Source organism: Thunnus maccoyii, chromosome 20, assembly GCF_910596095.1.
Source record: "Thunnus maccoyii chromosome 20, fThuMac1.1, whole genome shotgun sequence".
NCBI classification, from domain to species: Eukaryota; Metazoa; Chordata; class Actinopteri; order Scombriformes; family Scombridae; genus Thunnus; species Thunnus maccoyii.
The window spans coordinates 21,776-41,323 of NC_056552.1; the positions used below are offsets into that span (position 1 = coordinate 21,776).

Consider the following 19,548-nt stretch of genomic DNA (forward strand, 5'->3'; position numbering starts at 1 on the left):
TTGAATTTAATGGAGAATTTTTTCTACAGATCAAAGGTACAGCTATGGGCAAGAAATTTGCACCAGCATATGCCAATATTTTTATGGCAGAGTGGGAAACATCAGCCTTAGCCTCTTGTATTAAAAAACCTTTATATTATTATAGATACCTGGATGACATCTGGGGTGTATGGCAACACTCAGAGGAGGATTTTGATCACTTCTTAATCACTCTAAACAACCACATTGAATCTATAAAATTAAAATCTACTACCAGCAGGACCTCAGTGGACTTTCTGGACACCACCACATACAAGGGCCAGAACTTCCAGAGCACCAATAACCTGGATAGTAAAGTGTTTTTTAAAGAGACAGACACTCACGCTCTGCTCCATAAAACCAGTCACCATCCCAAACACACATATGCAGGCCTGGTAAAGTCACAACTGCTGAGGTTTCACAGAATATGCACTCAAAAGGAAGATTTTAGACAAGCCACGACAACGTTGTTTTCAGCGCTTTGCACTAGAGGGTATTTTAGATCTTTCCTCAGGAAATCCTTAAAAACATTCCTGGAAACTAAACCTCAGGTGGTGTCTACAATACTTCCTTTTATTATAACATATTCTGCATCCGCAGTGAGATTGGTTAGAGTGATTAAAACAAACTTTCAAAAAGCCCTGAGTGTAAAATTCTACAGGAACACAGAATCGTTGCAGCCTTCAAAAAAAAAACAGAAACCTGCAAGATTACCTGGTCAAGGCCAAGGTCTCACCACTACTCACCCTAAAACCGAGAGGTCAGGGGGAATTTTTTAAGCACCAAACTTGGTTGCGCAGCAAATACAATAAAAATGTGTTCAAAACACTGACATGGGGGAATGTACAATCTAAAAACTGTGTATACTTAATAACATGTACACAGTGTGGACTACAATATGTGGGTGAAACCAAAAACTCCATAGCTGTGAGATTCACTCGACACAAATACAATATTTTAAGACAAAAAAAGACACTCCTCTAGTGAGTCATTTTTTACAACATGGATGGCACTCAGTTCAAGCCACGGTCTTACAGACTAATCCAAAGTGGACCGGAGGTCAGAGAAGGAGGGCGGAAAGAATCTGGATATCTAAAATGGACACCATATATCATAGGGGCCTGAATGATAAATAATGCTGGTCTCAGCAGGGTACAGTGATGGACTGTGCATCAGATTGCGTCGCTGGTTCCCGGCAACGTGACCCAATTTTTGAATTCCTAACCCTAACCCTAACCCAGGGGGCTTTTCCCTTTCCAGGAACCTTTGACAGAGCCAGGGATCTTGTCACCCAGGCTGGCCTGGACCCTCTTAATTGCCTTCGGCTGGGGCTGGAAGAGATCAAGTTACGTTGGGTCCCCCACTTGAAAATGTGGCAAGGGAAGCGGGTACGATTCAGCTGGGACAAGAGGTCTTATGTAGAGCTTTTCGTGATGGAAACTGGCCCCCAGATGGTCTCTCGCCTGGCAGTCATCCGCTCCCACATCCTCCACCAGGTGGAACGGAGAGGACTCTGTTTTCCCAGTAAGCTGGACCGCTACAGGGAGCAGGGCATGCCGTGGCTGGAAAAGTGTCTTGTGGGGCTGCCCAATAAGATGGTCCATGGGGAGAAATTAGAGACGCTCACGTTCCTTTCATGCATTGGCATCATCGAAAATGGAGACTACATGGACTACGTGGCACCACGTGAGCTCACACTGGACCTGCCTTTGAGGCAATCAAAGATGCAGGAATTACATCTGCAGTCCCACCACAGTCTCCCGAAAGTTGGGCCCTTGGTGGTGTGGCGCCTGCACGAGGACATTCTGTGCAGGGTACCAAAACTAGAAACACATCTGACTTCCAAAGAGCCCCAAAACAAAAAAAACCCGCCAGGAAGAGCCAGAGGACATCCAGGCTGTGGATGAGGAGGACAGACCAGCTGACATACAGAAGCAGACACTGGGGTATATCCCCATAAACTGCCATCCACGCTGGTCAGCCGCTGAGCTCTCCTTTGTTGACCTGACCAGAATTGTCTCACACAGAAAGGCAGATATTGCATATTTAAAACAATGTGAGCAAAACCTGGTCCCTGCCAGACATTTTAAGGTGTTTATCAAAAAGAGGCAGAGGATGCAGAGAGACAACTAAGTCCAAAGAAGATTTTTCATGTTATGTTGTTAGTTTTCTTAAGTTCATTGTTATGATTACAGCATCTGCGCATTGGTGTGTTCATACTTCATTAGTATTACTATAAGAAAAACAAAAGAAAGAAGTAGTAAGTTTAAACAACATTTTTTAAAAAAAAAAACAACAAACAAAAAAACAAACAAAAAAAAACCTCCACATGGACTCTGCCTTGACGTGGCGTGGGGGCTTGCGTGCCTCGGATGCACTGAGGCCAGACCAAAGAGTCCACAACTTACCTTTAAATATACTTACCTACCTCTTATGCGTTAATACCAACCAAACAGTCCACGAATTACCTTCAAAATACTTACCTACCTCTTGTTCCTTAACACCTACCTCATCTCTCATGGGTGTCAGGATGTTTCGAAAAAGTCACTCCATGAGTGGTACGAATAGACTCCAAATGACCTGAAACGTGCTCCTAAATACTTTCTGCGTGCTCGATTTTGGCCTCCACACTTGCTGAAATTTTCATCCCATTCATTTGCAATGGGGAGGACATTTTGCTCTATAACTCGGGAACCAAAAGTCGTAGAGACTCGGAAGTGGGTGGCGTCAGACCTAATTCGGCGCCAGTCTTGGACCCATGTCTCTACGACCTTCCGTTCCTGAGATACAGCCATTTCAAAAACAGGAAGTGACGTATCTCAGGACCGGAAGCTCATGCTCGTGGGTGGTACTGTTGGAAAGGCCATACCTGAATTAGTGGGGATGGAGCTTGGTTCCAAGTCTCTATGACCTCCCTATCAAAAGTTATTCACGTTTGTCCCGTTTTGTCCAGCGAGACAAACCTCGTTTAACCCCCATACCTACTGTAACCCTAGCCCTAATCCTAACCCTAACCCTAACCCCCTAACCCTAACCCTAACCCTAACTCCCTAACCCTAACCCTAACCCCGCCCCCCTGCATCTCTCCATCATTTCTGCTCTAACTACCAAACTGACAGCATCTTTCTGCCAGCCAGCTCAGATTTAGTGCATTTTCCTATTTCTTTTTGTTGTGCCTCTGCCTGAGGAAGACCCAGAGGGGTCGAAACGTTGCAGCATACAGGCACACACAAATGATAAATAATTTTAATTGACTTTTAATTTTTCAAAGTTTTTTTATTTTTTATATTTTTTGTCCTTGTTTTATTTGCTTTTATATTTTGAGTTAATTTAGAGCAAAACAAAAAAAACAGAAAAGCCCTAACTCATGTCCATGAGCAGTGCTCATGACTATGAGTGGATCACGGTACGCTGTGGGAGAAACCGTGGTCGCTCCCGCAGGCGTGTAGAGCCCACAGGACCACACAAGCAGCGGGGGGGGAAGCTGGTTCCAGTCCTCCTGGGACCGGGGACAGGGGGCCTTACGGGGGATGGACCGCGCGCCTCCCTTCCCCCACTCAGTTGGGGGTGGGGTTCAGTTCCCCCACCCTAACCATAACCCTAATTTGTACAGTTCGGGAAAAAATTAAACAGAAAGTCACCCACAACATCAAAAAATACAATGTAAGAGAACTATATGACATGACATTATTAGTGTCATTAATGTCTTATTATCATTAGTGATATTTTTGAGGAAGAGTGAAAGAAGCAGAATCAAAATGGAGATGTAGTGGTGTTTATTTCTATAAGTTTAATGCAGAAAAGGGTTATGGGTTGTTGTTTTGCAGACCTTTCATTTCATTTTGGTTAAGTTGCTCTTAACTTTAAGGCCAAGCACAATTCCTTTGTATATACCTAGGAAACTATTTTCCCCTTTTCAGAGAGGATTAGATTTATATTAAATACTGGACATAACAGATTACAAATAATAGCAGTCCTGAATGTTTTTTTCTATCTGTCTCAGCAGTGAGGCAGATGACTGAGGGCCCCCAAGTCTATGAGTCCATGTGTAATATCTTGGCCCAGGCTGGTTTATCTGAGACAGCACAGACCTCTGACAAAGGTAACAGTCACAAAGGGAAATATTTTAATATATTATTTTTATTACTAAACTACTGCTGCTGTAACCACTACTGCTATGGTACCAGTATTATTACTCTGGCACAATATTAATTTACCATATTGTTTATGATTGCTAGGATGAGTTTGTTAAAGTTTCTCAAAGGAGCACCCTAATATTTTGAGTAATATTTCATGTTTGTTTTCTTACCCAAAGTCAGATGAGCAGATCAGTATCCATTTTATTTTTGTGCAACTGGTACAGAAAAAGGTCCATCAAAGCATTTCTTCTTTTTACATTACTCCCTGCAATATTTAAATGATCTGATGGCAAAAAATACACAAAATTAGAGTTTTCTTGTTTAGTACACCTATTTTTGATGAAAGATTGCTCTGAGCACCAATGTTGATGACAAATACATTGCATTTCCTGTGACCACTTCACTATGAAATAAGCTCTGTTTGAATCCTGGGTGGAATATAGTTGGGAATATATTATTTATATAATATATAAAGACTGTATATACAGTACATTGAATGGCTGGAGCTGAAAAAATGCAGACCATAAGATTAGACTCCCTGAGTGAACCTCAGGAAATGTGAAAGTGTTCATAGAAATATTTGTAGGACTAAATAAATGATTAGTCAAAGTACATATGTAATCTCAACATAAACTGAATGTTTCAAATAAAGTAGTATTTATTTCACAGCTGTTCCATTAGATCAAATATGTATCTATGTAATGTCTGTTTTTCAGACCACCCTCAACATTCAGCTGCAGGACAAGCTGGGGGAGACCAGTTTGGAGGATGATCAGTCCGACTGGACCAAAGTAGTCACGAGCACATCCACAAACCCTCAGGTGCACCCCACCCACAGCAGTACAGTTAGACATACCTGTAGAGCTATGTGTTGTTGCTGAGTTGAGTGCTTTGTATAAATGTAGTTTCAGAGTTTCTCCTTACTCTGGATTACTGGAGTCTTTATTTTTAAGTTATATTGCATCATTCTGATCTACATTACTGGAATCAGCTACCCGGGAGAAAGGTCTGTCCTGACCTACTGCCCCTCTGACAGTAAACATGTCTCAGGACATAAATAAACACTCTGAGCTGTAGGACATAAATACTGTCTTGTCTCTCAGAGTTCACTTCTTTTCTGACACCTGACACAGGACCGTCCTCACAGGAGAAGCCGCTCAGTCCAGGGGAGAGGAAGGGTGTCGGGTATCAAGAATGAAGCACTCCCTATGTAATTTACATGTGGCTGTACATGTTGTTGATGCTATAAAGGAGGTAGCACTTGGTTCGAGGCAGAGCAGATGACTGGCTGATGTTAGAGGACACATGTTGGAAATAAAACGCTCCTGTGGATGTGGGTGCACTTGGTTAATATCTCATCACTGCCAGAGTTCACATAGAGAGGTCAGTTAATGATTGAGGGTCAGCTGGTGACTTATTGACTGAAGTTTCAGACAGAGACAGAGCTCTAGGGTGCAAACCACAAGTTGTTCTCCACTTTAACTCCTTTTTTGCTCTCTTCACTCAAGTAGTGACTCCAGACTCCACCTGTATCTCTGACAGGTAAGGAGTCAGCCTCGAGGGACAAATCCACCTCCACACCTTAGAATAACTGACATCCTCCAACAAACTGTGGGTGAAGCAGCAAACAAGGATAACTCCACAAGACAAACTCATTTGTCCATTCATTTTCTGTGACCACATGATTTCAGGACCAGGACCAGAGAGAGGCTCAGGGGGTCTGGTTCAGTCTGCTGCTGCAGCAATGGTCCATGGGAAGGTGTCGTCTCCGGATGGCGGTTGGGGCTGGGTGATCGTCGGCTGCTGCTTCATGGTGACAGTCTGCACACGAGCAGTGACCAGGTAATGCACATTTGTATTTCTGCCCTTGTGAGGATCTTTATTGTATGTATTCCCTAAACAGAATCTTAAAACCAAATCTGAACTGTCAAACAGCTTGAGGGCCAAATGTCCTCACTTCTAAGGTCTAAAACTCACAGCAGTCCTCATAAAGATAGATTATGTTCACACACATGCTGGTGGAAGTGGTAAAAACAGGTTTGATTGCATGAACGTCTTTATCAGGAAAGCAGGACTCAGCACAGGTGGAGCTGATAAAGGACAGCTCTGTGTGTGTGTGTGTGTGTGTGTGTGTGTGTGTGTAAAGGAGTCAGACAAGTTTAAACAGGTCCGTTCTCTCAGAAACAGGTTCCTAAACTGAACTAAATTCCTCTGTAATGACAGATCTGTAATCCTCAACACAACAGCCTCACAACACCTATCTGACAAGTGGCTGTACAGGGCAGACAGGTGGAGGACTCAAATGCAGACTCTACAGACCGGAAAGCTAAATGAGAAAGGCTTTTAATGAGAAATCCAAAAACACAGTCTGACATGCTTTAACGGCAAGTCAGTCAAATCTCAGGCAAACAAAATCTGAAAAGGAGAAAGCAAAGGCAAGGTTCAAGAAAAACAAAGCAAATACCAGGAAAACTAGACATTAGGAAAAAAGACTGAAACACTTGACACTGGATACAAAGATGAACTGGCATTGAAAGAGGAGAACACACAAACTAAATACACTAGAGGGGGAAGGATAATGAGAGACGAGTCAAACTTATCGGAGCAGAATATGCAATCACAAAGGCAGGAAACACACAGGAGCAGGAAGTGAAGTATCTGAAACTAGAGGAGAGTTGAGTATTTTAAAATAAAACAGGAAACAATTAATGAATTAAAGGAAACAATAAAAAACATAACCTAGAAAGCAGATGCAGACAGTTACTGAGTGGGAACAGATGAGCAGGTGGGTGTGGTGACCAGGAAGGAAAGTCTGGGGGCATCTGCTGGACACATAGAAGGTAGAGACAGAAACAGAAATGGCAAGAGAAACACACACAGGCCCTAAGCAGGAATTGTGACAACCTACAGTACTCCTATAACTATAACACCTACAGTGGGTCAGACAGTCTATGAATAGTTAAACTCAGAGCGCCATTTATTTCCATCCAGCTCGTTTTACTAATGTGATGACAAGAGCAAACTTCTGTTTCTGTCGACACTTCTTTCTCTGCCTCACACACACACACACACACACACACACACACAGGTTAGCTTTCAGCTGATGGTAAACAACATGCTCACTGTCAGTGATTTTTTACAATAAAAATACTCCATTACAAGTAAGAGTCCTGTAAATACAAAAGTGTTTTTAAAGTATTCATTGTACAGAAAAATGGACACTGTCATTGTCATTATATATTATAGTAACACTTTAAACCTGCAGTAACTTTTGTTTAGTTTCCATTAGAAACAAGTAGTGAACACAAATGCTCCACTATGTTTACTGTTTTATTTTGGATGCAGAGTGAGTGTGAGTGTGACAGACAATGACACTGGAACAAATAATGGTTTCACATTCTCTCTGACCACAGCAAACTTTAATTCTATAAAAGAAGTCTATTTTGGATTTTAATTTTTGAGTCAAATATTGAATACAAATCTTCAATGATAGTCTGCTGTCTGTGTTTGATTGACAATAGCAGGGGGGCCCTACTTTCTACTTCTACTGCACTGCATTTATCTCCAGCAGCTACAACAGTAACATGCTGCTCTAACACTGATGCTTCACTATTAATAATCTAATTATGTCATATATAATAATATATCAGTCAGAGGGACCAAACCACTACTTTTACTGCAATACTTTAACTACATCAAGCTCATAATACTTATGTACTTTTACTGCAATACTTTAACTACATCAAGCTCATAATACTTATGTACTTTTACTGAAGTATGAGTATGATGTGAGTGTGAGTATTTCTTCCACCACTGGAAAATGCAAACTCCAAGACATGAAGAGAAACTAAAGAGCTGCAGACTGTCAACTGATCCAGTTGTTTCCTCGATGCCCCAGATCTCTTCCTGTTTCTGTCTTTATCAGCTCCTGCTCCCTGCTCTGACTTATCTCACACATTTACCTGCAGAGACAAAGACTGCTGAAGTTGCTGTAGATATACAAAGCTGTGCAAAAGTTTTAGAGTACGTAATAAATCCCACAGGGATTTTCAACTGTTACAGCAGCCACTTGACATACAAAATACAAAAACAATGAAGTAGATAAACAAATACAAGTAGGGCTACATTTATATACAATTACAGAATAGACTAACTCAAATATGAAAATAAATAGAATAAATAAAATTGAAACTAGATATAACCATGACTAGAATATACTATTTTCTGAGTATACACTGTTAAATTATGTTAATATGTCATAATACACTGTACATTAGTGCAAGTCAGGTGTATATTACTAAGAAAATGTCCAGGATTGTCCATGTACTTTGAATTAAGTTTAGAGTGATGCATGAATAGTTTATATGATGTACGCATACAGTATGTTACAGTATATATAGATTTAGGCATCTCAGCTGCTTCTGTCTCTTCATTTAATCCCAGATTGACTCCATGATGTTGAGATCAGGGCTCTGTGGGGGCCAGACCATCTATTGCATGACTCCTAGTTCTTGTTGCTGTAGATAGTCCTGTATGACTCTGACTGGATGTTTGGGCTTGTTGTCGTGCATTATGTAGAGGAATCTCAACATCTTAAGTGCCTAAAACATCTGCACATTACTGCAGATATTTTATCAGTGTTTCTACATGCATTCTCAGTTCGTTCCCAAAGACACCAGTGTGCAACGTGTGGACTGAGTTCACTGTTTCTCACTCAAACCAGTTACATAACAGGAAGAGTTTCCCTGAAGTCCAGAACAGAAATCAGCTGAAACCGGTTTGTGTGTGTTTACATGTCATTGTTATACAATACATAACATCTCAGCACATATAACAGACACACACCTGACTGTCCACAGTGTGTGTCTTTTCACACTGCTCATGTGAATGTTTGTTCTGTTCCAATAACTAATAATCAATTATTTACTGGCTGCTGTTACTTCCTGTGTATCTGCAGGTGTGTCTCCATCTTCTTTGTGGAGTTTCAGGCTCACTTTGGAGCCGACTACTCAACTACAGCGTGGATCCACAGCCTGGTGGACTGCACCACCATGCTCTGTGGTCAGTACTCACACAGGACAGTCACTGTACTGCTCTGGCAAGTACAATACTGGGACTACAAGTAGTGATAGTAGTACTCAATGTGGCATAAGTGATTCCCTAAGCAAGAAGATCTAACAAGAAGAATCAAGTATTGACCAGTAGATGAAAAGTCAGAGGATCAGTTATTAAAATTTATTCTGAGAGGGACATGAATGTATGAACCAAATTTCACAGCAACACATCCAATAGTTGAGATATTTCAATAAACAACTAACAAAGTTGACCTTGTCGTGGCACTAGAAGACAAGTCCGTCTATTTGCCCGTTACTTTGGTTCAGACTGAAAGATCTCAACTACCAGATGGATTGTTAGGACATTTTGTTGAAACATTCAGGTCCCCAGAGGATGAATCCTACTGACTAATACTCTTATAAACTATATTACTACTTTGCTGATCTTCTGACTAGTAAAAGTAGTCTCAGTGTACACCAAAACACAATCACTAAACATCTTAAGGTGAGACAAAGGCCAATTGAAAAGATGGGTTTTCAGTTGCTATTTACAAGCTTCTACAGAGACTGCAGACTGAATGTCTGAAGGAGGAGAGTTCCATAGTGTTGGAGCCACAACCTCAAAGGCACAATCACCTTTAGTTTTCAGTTGAAAGCAAGAGACAGCCAGTTGATCCTGGTCAGAGGACCTAAGTGACCTACTGGCGATATAGAGATGGATAAGATCGCTGATGTACTCTGGTGCCTGTCCATGCTGGGCTCTATATGTAAAAACAAGAACCTTAAACTGAATCCTAAACCTGATGGGAAGCCAATGTGAAGAACTGTGATGTGAGTCATCCTGCTGGACCTGGTTAACAGCCTTGCAGCAGCATTCTGGACCATCTGTAGACGGTTCAGATGACTTGCTGAAACAGGTGAAAAGGGAATTACAATAGTCCAGCTGGGATGATATGGAAGTGTGAATAATAACATTCTAGGTCCGGTTGTGGTACAACAGATGTGAGTTTGGCAATATTTCTTAGGTGGAAAAAACATGTACGGGTCAATGATTTAATATGCTGATCAAATTGCATCGCCTGGTCAAATATAACACTGAGGTTACTTAATTTAGACTGAACAGCTGTGGAAAGGGACCCAATACTCTGAGCAACCTTTGGAGCTATGCTATCTGAGGCTATGATAAGAACCTGTCTTGTCGGTATTAAGCTGTAAGAAGTGGTTTGACATCCAGTCCTTAATGGCAGTCAGACAGCCGTGCAGCACAGACAGTTTATTGGAATTATCAGGCTTAAAAGACACATAGAGCTGAATATTGCCGGCGTAACATTGACAGGAAATATCACTACATTTGCTGATAACCTGACCCAAGAGAAGCATATATAAAGCAAATAGAATAGGACCCAAAATGGAACCTTGAGGTACACCACAGGAAAGAGCAGTAGTTTCAGACGTGTAAGGACCAAGAGACACAGAAAATGTCCTATCTGAGAAGAAGAAGGAGAACCAGTCCAGGGGGCTCCCTGAGACACCCACACACTGCCTGAGCCTTTCAATCATTATTCTTTGATCCACAGTGTCAAAAGCTGTGCTAAGATCCAGCAGCACTAAAATGGAGCACTCAGCCACATCAGAAGACATCATTATGTCATTGGAAACTCTGAGAGGAGCAGTTTCGGTGGAATGCTTCTGATGGAAACCTGATTGTAATTTATCAAAAATATTGTGTGCAGTCAAGACAGCAGTGAGCTGTTTGGCAACAACTTTCTCTAAAATTTTAGAAATAACAGGCAGCTTGAACATAGGCCTGTAGTTATTGGGACTGTGTGGATCAAGGTTAGTTTTTTTCAGGGAGGGCTGAACAACTGCATGTTTGAAGTAAGCTGGGACACAACCAGATAGCAGGAAGCTATTTGTAATAGAAACCAGGCATGGACCAATAGACCCAAGTGCATTTTTAAGCACAGACATGGGTAAAATATCCACAGGACTGGAGGAGGATCTCAAACTACCCACCAGATCAGTGAGGTCTTGGAGGGAAATGGGAGAAAAACAGTCCAGAATTTACGCCTGAAAAGCATACTAGCTCTGACATCTCTAATATAATCAACAAAGAAGGAGAAAAAAATTGCTGGAATCCTTATTTGGCAAAACAGGCACATCTGGAGGTGCCAGAGTGACAATGTTGTTAATAGTGTCAAACAGGACTTTGCAGTTGTGTTTACTGGCGGAGATAAAATTGGAAAAGTAAGAAGCCCTTGCATCTTTAATCATATCATTTAACTTTGTTAAAAGGTCTTTGTAGTAAAGATGGTGAACATGCTAGTTAGTGGATTTCCACAGTTGCTTTACCCTCCAACATTTATGCCAGAAACAACAAATAGCATCATTTAACCAGGGGGATGAATTTATGGAGGGGACAAATTGCATTTTACAAGGACCACTTTATCCAAAACAGAGGAGCAATGTATGTTAAAAGATTGAACTAGAGACACTGTGTCCGCATGAGAACACAACACCGTGCCTTGTTCAAAAGCTGCAGCAAAGCTGCAAGAGATGTCATCCACATGCATATTAAAATCACAAACAGTGATAACTCTGTCCAATCTTATGATGGAGGATAAAATATCACTGAATTCAGATAAAAGAACCGTTAAAACCAGGGGGTCACTAAATTAAAATACAATAAAGCGGATCAGAATGACCAACTTTGGTTAACTGCAGTTCAAAAGAGGAGAAGACTCCGGTGCTCACCAAACAAGTCTGAAAACTCTTGAAACATATACTGACACAGCTCCAGTGGGCAGCCTGGTGGGGAACCGCTGGTCCTGTCGGGTGTCGGTAATGCTTGGTGGACTCCTCTCCTCCTGCGGCCTCCTGTTCAGCTCCTTCACCAACAGCCTGGAGACGCTCTACTTCAGCATGGGAGTCCTGACAGGTCAACAACACATCTCCTAACCTTGATCCTGAGCCTCTTCTTTTAAAATGTCCTCACTTAACAAAAATGTCCTCACTTTATAAAAATGTCCTGGATTTCAGGTCTGGGTTTTGCTCTCTGCTACACTCCAGCCATCGCCATGGTCGGCTGTTACTTCCAGCGGAGGAAGGCATTGGCATATGGTATCGCCATGTCAGGCAGCGGGATTGGCACTTTTGTGCTGGCACCGGCAGTGCAGCTGCTCATTGAACTGTACTCATGGAGGGGGGCATTGCTTATCCTCAGTGCCTTTGTGGGCAACCTCTGCATCTGTGGAGCACTGCTGCGACCAATCACAGTGCGGGAGGAAAAGGGGCAGGAGAGGGCGCCAACAGGGGAGGAGCGACTTGGTGATGAGATAAAATCTTCCATTTGTTATATGTGCTTGCTTATTATCACTTCTTTTCACAGTGAGTACTGCTAGTACATTTAGCACTCGTACCTCCACTTGCAGTCATAGTAAAACATCTGTAGTACCAGTTCAACCATAGTACTACAAGTACTCCCAGTTTATCTGCTATCACATGCAGCCTGACACCTATTAATGTACGTACAGTTATACACAAGAGTTTATATCTGGAAACTCTAATAAAACTCTAATCCAAGTATTTTAGTCCCTTTAACAGTTTTTATTGTAGTAGTATACTGTACATAGTAGTATGTCATATAGTTTATACTATTTAATTTCAGAGTATTTTTGTGATGATGAATTAGTTTGTTGGTTATGCCACCTCATTTTCCTATAACTGGTTACCAAATCCTTGCAGGCGTGGCCTGTAAATCCTGCAAGTATGAACACATTATTCAGGTGCAGATAAACAGGTTGCTTACAGGTGGTGCTACAACACAATAATTGATTGTTACATTCACAGATTAGAGTCTGTCAGACATGAATCCTGTCAGTCATCAGTCAGTCAATCGTGATTTTCTCTTCTTTTAAGTTTAAGTTGCATAAAAATACTCAAAACCAAAAGGTTCCCAAACAGAAAAGGTCATCATCCTCATCTTCACCTGTCTGTCTACTGACACAGGTAACGTCTCCTCGCTTGACACCGAGCTCGCCACAAAACTCTCTAAAGAATCTGGGGACAGCCTTTTGTCATCGGGTATGTCCTTGGTGCCATCTTTGACATCATTGCCTCCACTGCCAGGAAGCCATGCTCCTCAGCTGCAGAGGAGGCGGGGCTTCAGCTCCTTCTTCTTGTCCAGTCAGGAGTACCAGTTTTTGCTCCTGCCGGACTTCCTGGGCCTCGCTGTGTCCTTCTTGTTCCTGGCCAGTGGCTGCAGCCTCCCCTTCGTCTACCTGGTGCCTTATGCTCTGAGCATGGGTGTCAGCCACCAGCACGCTGCGTTCCTCATGTCCATCCTGGGAGTCATCGACATCGTGGGGAACATTACCTTCGGCTGGCTGACGGACAGGAGGTACGATTTGCGCAGTGATTGGTCAGTGGTGAAGGTGTTTTTATGTTTTGTTTTTGTTGTAATTAAGGTATAACAATTTCTATATTTACAAAAGATATTCTTCCTCTGGGGCTTTTAGCCAAACAGCCTCAAATGCGTTACCACTAGAGCTGCATTGATTAGTTGACAGCACACAATAATCTACTGACAGCACATAATAAATAGAAACCTGTCTCTCTGACTGCAGGTGTCTGAAGCCGCACCGTGTGGCATGTTACGTGTTCTCAGTGTGGATGGAGGGTCTGTGCTGCCTCTTCACACCGCTGCTGCACTCCTTCACACTCCTTGTGCCCTTCGCTGTCCTCTATGGTTACTTCGACGGCGCCTATGTGGCGCTGATTCCCGTAGTGACATCAGATGTGGTGGGAGCCCCATATCTGTCCTCAGCTCTGGGCGTGGTCTACTTCCTGCATGCCATTCCCTACCTGGTCAGCCCACCTATCGGAGGTGAGGGAGGCTCATTGTCCTCAATTTTAAATAATCCTTAAATCAGATAAATGACTTATAAAAGAATTTTACTGTTCAAAAACATGGTGCTTTCAAGGATCATCCAACATCTGAGATTCACAAGATAAAATAAGATCAAAGTTACCAAGATACAGCAGCGATTAATCCTCTAACCTCTAATCTGACCCTGACCCTGACCCCAACCTGACCCCAACCTGACCCCTGACCTGACCCCAACCTGAACCCCGACAGACTTTAAACAGTTTGGGTTGATTGACATAAGAAGGTTTCAGGTGCTCACTGAACAGTATGGAGTTGTGTTGATGCCAAAAGTCTAATTTAGCACTAATTTAAAGCTGCATCAGGCAGCATCACACTTTATGCCTAAAAAGCAACAAACTCCACAAAACCATCCACAGAGTTCCTGATTAAAATCATATTTGTTGCCAGTTTTAGACTTTATTTTGTCCAAAGTTCTTGTGCGGCTGCTTATGTTCAGACATTTAACATTTGAGAACTTCTCTATAGTTTAATTTAAAAAATGGTTTTATAGGAAAACGTAAATATTTCTCAAAGTAAGACGTCCAAAATGATTCTCTGATCTCAGCTCAAAGAAACAAAACAAAAGAATGAAGCCAAATATGTTTTATGTAGTTTTTGGAAAAGAAGCCTTGATCATTCAGTTATTGATTAGTTTTATGAAAGGGTTGATTGTGTCAGTTATTAATTAGTCTTATGAACAAGTTGAACGTGTCAGGACTTGATGTAGTTGTTTGGTGCTGCTGCTGATGGGAAGATGGACTCGTGTCTGTCAGGAGAATAGTTTCATGTTTTCAGTGAAGGTCAGACGACCAATGACGTGTTCAGTTCCTAACTCAGGTATTGATTAACACAGAAACAAACTGTCTGCAGGTTAGAGAGTTCAGACGTGTTCCTATTGAGTCTAAAAAGCGTTGTCTTCTTTTCAGCGATGATGTCCTGAACTGAACTTGGTTTTGTTCTTTTGCATGACAAGTTTGTTTTTCCTCTGAGCCGATCAAATAAGATCAAATTTCCCAAGATACAGCAGCGATTAATCAGTCGATCGACAGAAAATTAATCAGCATTTATTTTGATAATTGAATAGTTGTTTTTGTCATTTTTTGTAAAGCAAAAACACCAAAAATATGCTGGTTGTTTAATATCTTTGGAGAGTCACAAGGTCACTGAATGAAGATGTTTCTTATTAACAGCAGAGCAACAACTTTTAAACAAGCGATTTATTGGCTGCTGGAAAAGACTGTTGGACCAATCAGAAGCTACAGATACTTCCTTCAAATACCTCCAGTTTATAACAGACTTCCTGTAAGAAGATAGCCCTGATGACATCACTATGACATCATCAGGGTGGGTGATGTCAGAACTGAAACTCTTCTTCTCTTGCTGCAGGTTGGCTGGTTGACATCACAGGAAATTACACAGCCACCTTCTTCCTTAGCGGCACCGCCCTGCTGGCCAGTGCGCTCATCCTCTCCACCACCACCGGAATACGCCGCTGCCGCCGCTGCCACAGGAGGAGTCATGTGACTGCCGTCTCCAAGGACTCCAAGCACTCTGAGCACAAACCCCTCCCCCTCAGTCTGTCTGACCAATCAAACTGCTTTGTCTCCTTCAACAAGGAGGCAGTCAGCGCAGCCGTCGACTCGTAGCTCAGAGAAGATGAGTTGTGCCGATTTATTTTGAAGGCCAGTCTAATATTTTATGTTCTTATCCCTGAGAAAAACATCCTGGAAGCTCCCACTCAGCAAAGCACCTCATTGTTCTTTTGTTTCATTTTTAAGCTGCAGCCTCATCCTCAGCTCGTCTCCCGTGGTAACTGTTGGGAACATTGAGAGGATGAGATGATATCACACACGTTGGGATGTTTGTAATGCTGACACACAGGAAATTAACTTCACAACAAACAGCCACTGCCTGACATTGACCCCTGACCTGACCCCAACCTGACCCCTGACCTGACCCCAACCTGACCCCTGACCTGACCCCAACCTGAACCCTGACAGACTTTGAACAGTTTGGGTTGATTGACATAAGAAGGTTTCAGGTGCTCACTGAACGGTACTGAGTTGTGTTGATGCCAAAAGTCTAATTTAGCACTAATTTAAAGCTGCATCAGGCACCCGCAGAAAGTTCTTGTGCGGCTGCTTATGTTCAGACATTTAACATTTGAGAACTTCTCTATAGTTTAATTTAAAAAATGGTTTTATAGGAAAATGTAAATATTTCTCAAAGTAAGACGTCCAAAATGATTCTCTGATCTCAGCTCAAAGAAACAAAACAAAAGAATGAAGCCAAATATGTTTTATGTAGTTTTTGGAAAAGAAGCCTTGATCATTCAGTTATTGATTAGTTTTATGAAAGGGTTGATTGTGTCAGTTATTAATTAGTCTTATGAACAAGTTGAACGTGTCAGGACTTGATGTAGTTGTTTGGTGCTGCTGCTGATGGGAAGATGGACTCGTGTCTGTCAGGAGAATAGTTTCATGTTTTCAGTGAAGGTCAGACGACCAATGACGTGTTCAGTTCCTAACTCAGGTATTGATTAACACAGAAACAAACTGTCTGCAGGTTAGAGAGTTCAGACGTGTTCCTATTGAGTCTAAGAAGCGTCTTCTTTTCAGCGATGATGTCCTGAACTGAACTTGGTTTTGTTCTTTTGCACAAGTTTGTTTTTCCTCTGAGCCGATCAAATAAGATCAAATTTCCCAAGTTTGTGCCCATTAAACTTAAATATATCTAAAGATGGTTTTTAAACTGTGATTTCTGCTTCTTAGATCATGAATATTTCATGCACTACAGATGAGTTTTCATGTGCTTTAAGTTACAGAAACAGTGACTGTAATGAAAACATAAACCTGGTTAAATGAAGCGTTAGACTCTGTCTGTTCTCATGGATCGACTGTATCTTGCGTTTTCTCTTCCACCTGTATGTCACTTTAAAACATTTCAGTGTGTCGTCTTAAGATTGTTACAGATGTCCATCGTTTCAGAAAAACATGAAGTTTGTTGTTTTCTTTGTAAAAGTCAGTAAATTAAAGCACATTCTGTCAAAGCCACATCTGTTTCCTGTTTATTTTAAATCCTCTCAGATTAAAGCTTCACATTTAAAGAATTAAACACTGAATTCTGAATAGATTCATAAAAGTTTTGATTAAAATATGTCAGACACTTTTTCTCAGAAGACCTGATGTTTTCTGTTGCAACTTAAATCCTCTAATCACATTTCCTTGAAACCAGCTGATTCCCTTTCAGTGTTGCTCCACATAAATCACATTTTACTTAAACATGTATAACCTTTACAACACTTGCAACTAACAATTATTTTCATATGGGATGAGTCTTTTTTTTTTTACTGATCTGACAGATGGAAACATGCTGACAGCAACATATCAGCCTGTTTAAACCAACCAAACCACAGAAACACTAAAAGAGCCCAGAAAGCTCATCAGATGGTCTGTTGTAATGTCAGCTGCAGGTCAAATAGGCTGCGGTCGAATAACCGCCCCCCTAACCCTAACCATCATTTTGTTCAGGAAGGTTCCTGAGTGAACTCACCCGGACGTGCCTAAGTGGCAGCCATGATAAGAGCTGGTCCAGTTCTCTAACTGCTGAGGAAAGGTGCTTCAAAGCTTCCTTTCTAATCTCCTTTAGCATCAGTACACTTGACCATCCTTTACAAAAGGAAAGGAGATAACTTCAAAGCAAAAACACAGTTCTGTCATATTTAAAGCGACCAAGCAACGCACCATTCACAAACTCAAACAATTAAAAACACGTTACATATCCAAAGCGGTCCGTGTCCCCTCCATCCAAAGCTGTGTTCAACTTATAATAAATATAAACAAATATACTTTGCATTTTTTTTGTTTTTATGTTTTTCATGTGAATTAAAAAATAACAAAAATTGATGATTGCAGGTGGTTAATAACCTCAAACAGATATCTTTCAACATTAAAGTATTTTTTATGGTGTCAAATTCTCTTTTTGTTATGATCCTGTATCAATTAAAATTAATTAACATTAGTTCCTGACTGGTCCTGCTGGCCTGTCTGGAGATTTAAATAAAGTTAGGCTGCTTCCCGCTTTTTGTTTCCCTGTTGAGCTGCAGTGGAAGGATCATAACAAAAAGAGGGAATTTGGTACTAAAACGACTGTAACACTGAAAGATTAAATGATAAATGATTAAATGATGTTTATGAAATGATAAACTCAAGCAGATGAAACGGTGACTGCGTTTCCACATTAAGACAGATGCTGTACACGTGTATGAGGCACAGCGGCTTAACTCCATTGATTATCTATCTATCTATGCTATGAGCATATAGCCAATGACAATGTTTGAGATGCAGTATATATATATATGTATGTGTGTGTATACATATATATATATAAAATCTCTCCTATCGTCTTTTCCTAACCACTAATCCTTGACCTCGATGGAAAACATCACAAGGTCAAGGAAAGATGTGAAGGAGAATTCATGAGGACTTAGGAAAAGACAACCGCGGTGCTGAGTCTGACTGCACTCACGCTGGACTACATCATCATGTGATGGCGGATGTTATTGACGAGGGTCTGCTGTGGTGAAACTACAATGTTCTGAAGACGGACGACAAAAAAAACACAACTTACATACGTCCCCCGGTAGTTCTTACCGTGTTGTTTCTTGCAGGTTATATAAATGTGCACAACACAGTGAAAAATATCACTTCGTTACTAAAAGGTCAGAATAGAATTTAAAAAAGGAAAATAGGCTACTGTCACAAAACTGAAACGAAATTATCACATTGAGAATTATTGCTCACACTCACCCTCCTGAATCCCAATTATAGTATGAAAATAAATGTTAAATGTATGAAAGATAAACAGAACATGTTACTACTGTACATATCATCATTCTGAAGTTTCAAACATGATGAATTAAAAACATCATCTGACTCATATCTTCTGTGTTCTGGTTAATATGCAGATGATGATTTATTATTATCTTGTGCATATAACAGCTTAACAACCACCACACAACTCAGTTAACACCTTGAAATGTTGACTTGTTTGTGCTTTAAAGTTGTTCTGGTTGATCCAGACTGTGGGTCCGTGTTCCTCCGTCCAAACATCTGTTCAACTTGTTTGATAACAGGATGAACAAATATACATAAAACATTATTGTGTTGCCGCTTTCCGTGTGAAGATTTAAATAGTAAAGTTGCTGCTGTGTCTCGTGCGTAAATGTGCACAGCGTCTCTCTTAATGCAGATGATCCCTGCAAGTATTTAATAAAGTCAAGCAGAAATCTTTCAATGTTACAGTCGTTTTATTCTGATCCTTCTACTGCAGCTCAACAGATAAACACTGTACACTGGAAATCAGCTTAACATCATTGATTATTTAATCAAGACCAGATATTCAGTTCATA

At 41.1% G+C, this 19,548-nt stretch overlaps 1 protein-coding gene across 1 annotated transcript; it reads left to right on the plus strand.

Moving 5' to 3' along the window:
- The first annotated feature begins 5,660 nt into the window (after positions 1–5,660).
- On the plus strand, positions 5,661–17,191 carry slc16a12b (solute carrier family 16 member 12b). Its single transcript, XM_042396394.1, has 7 exons — positions 5,661–5,999; positions 9,115–9,218; positions 12,006–12,149; positions 12,251–12,538; positions 13,220–13,610; positions 13,837–14,096; positions 15,525–17,191. Exons 1-7 carry the CDS (start codon positions 5,839–5,841, stop codon positions 15,782–15,784), a joined length of 1,608 nt encoding a protein of 535 aa, XP_042252328.1. The 5' UTR covers positions 5,661–5,838; the 3' UTR covers positions 15,785–17,191.
- Positions 17,192–19,548: the final 2,357 nt, after the last annotated feature.

What these genes read in the sequence shown, in the direction of transcription:
- slc16a12b (XM_042396394.1), top strand. Translation starts at nt 5,839, where the DNA reads ATGATTTCAGGACCAGGACCAGAGAGAGGCTCAGGGGGTCTGGTTCAG. An exon ending in CAGCATGGGAGTCCTGACAG is followed by an intron (nt 12,150 to 12,250) that starts GTCAACAACACA and finishes CCTGGATTTCAG; the next exon opens with GTCTGGGTTTTGCTCTCTGC. An exon ending in AACAGGGGAGGAGCGACTTG is followed by an intron (nt 12,539 to 13,219) that starts GTGATGAGATAA and finishes CTACTGACACAG; the next exon opens with GTAACGTCTCCTCGCTTGAC.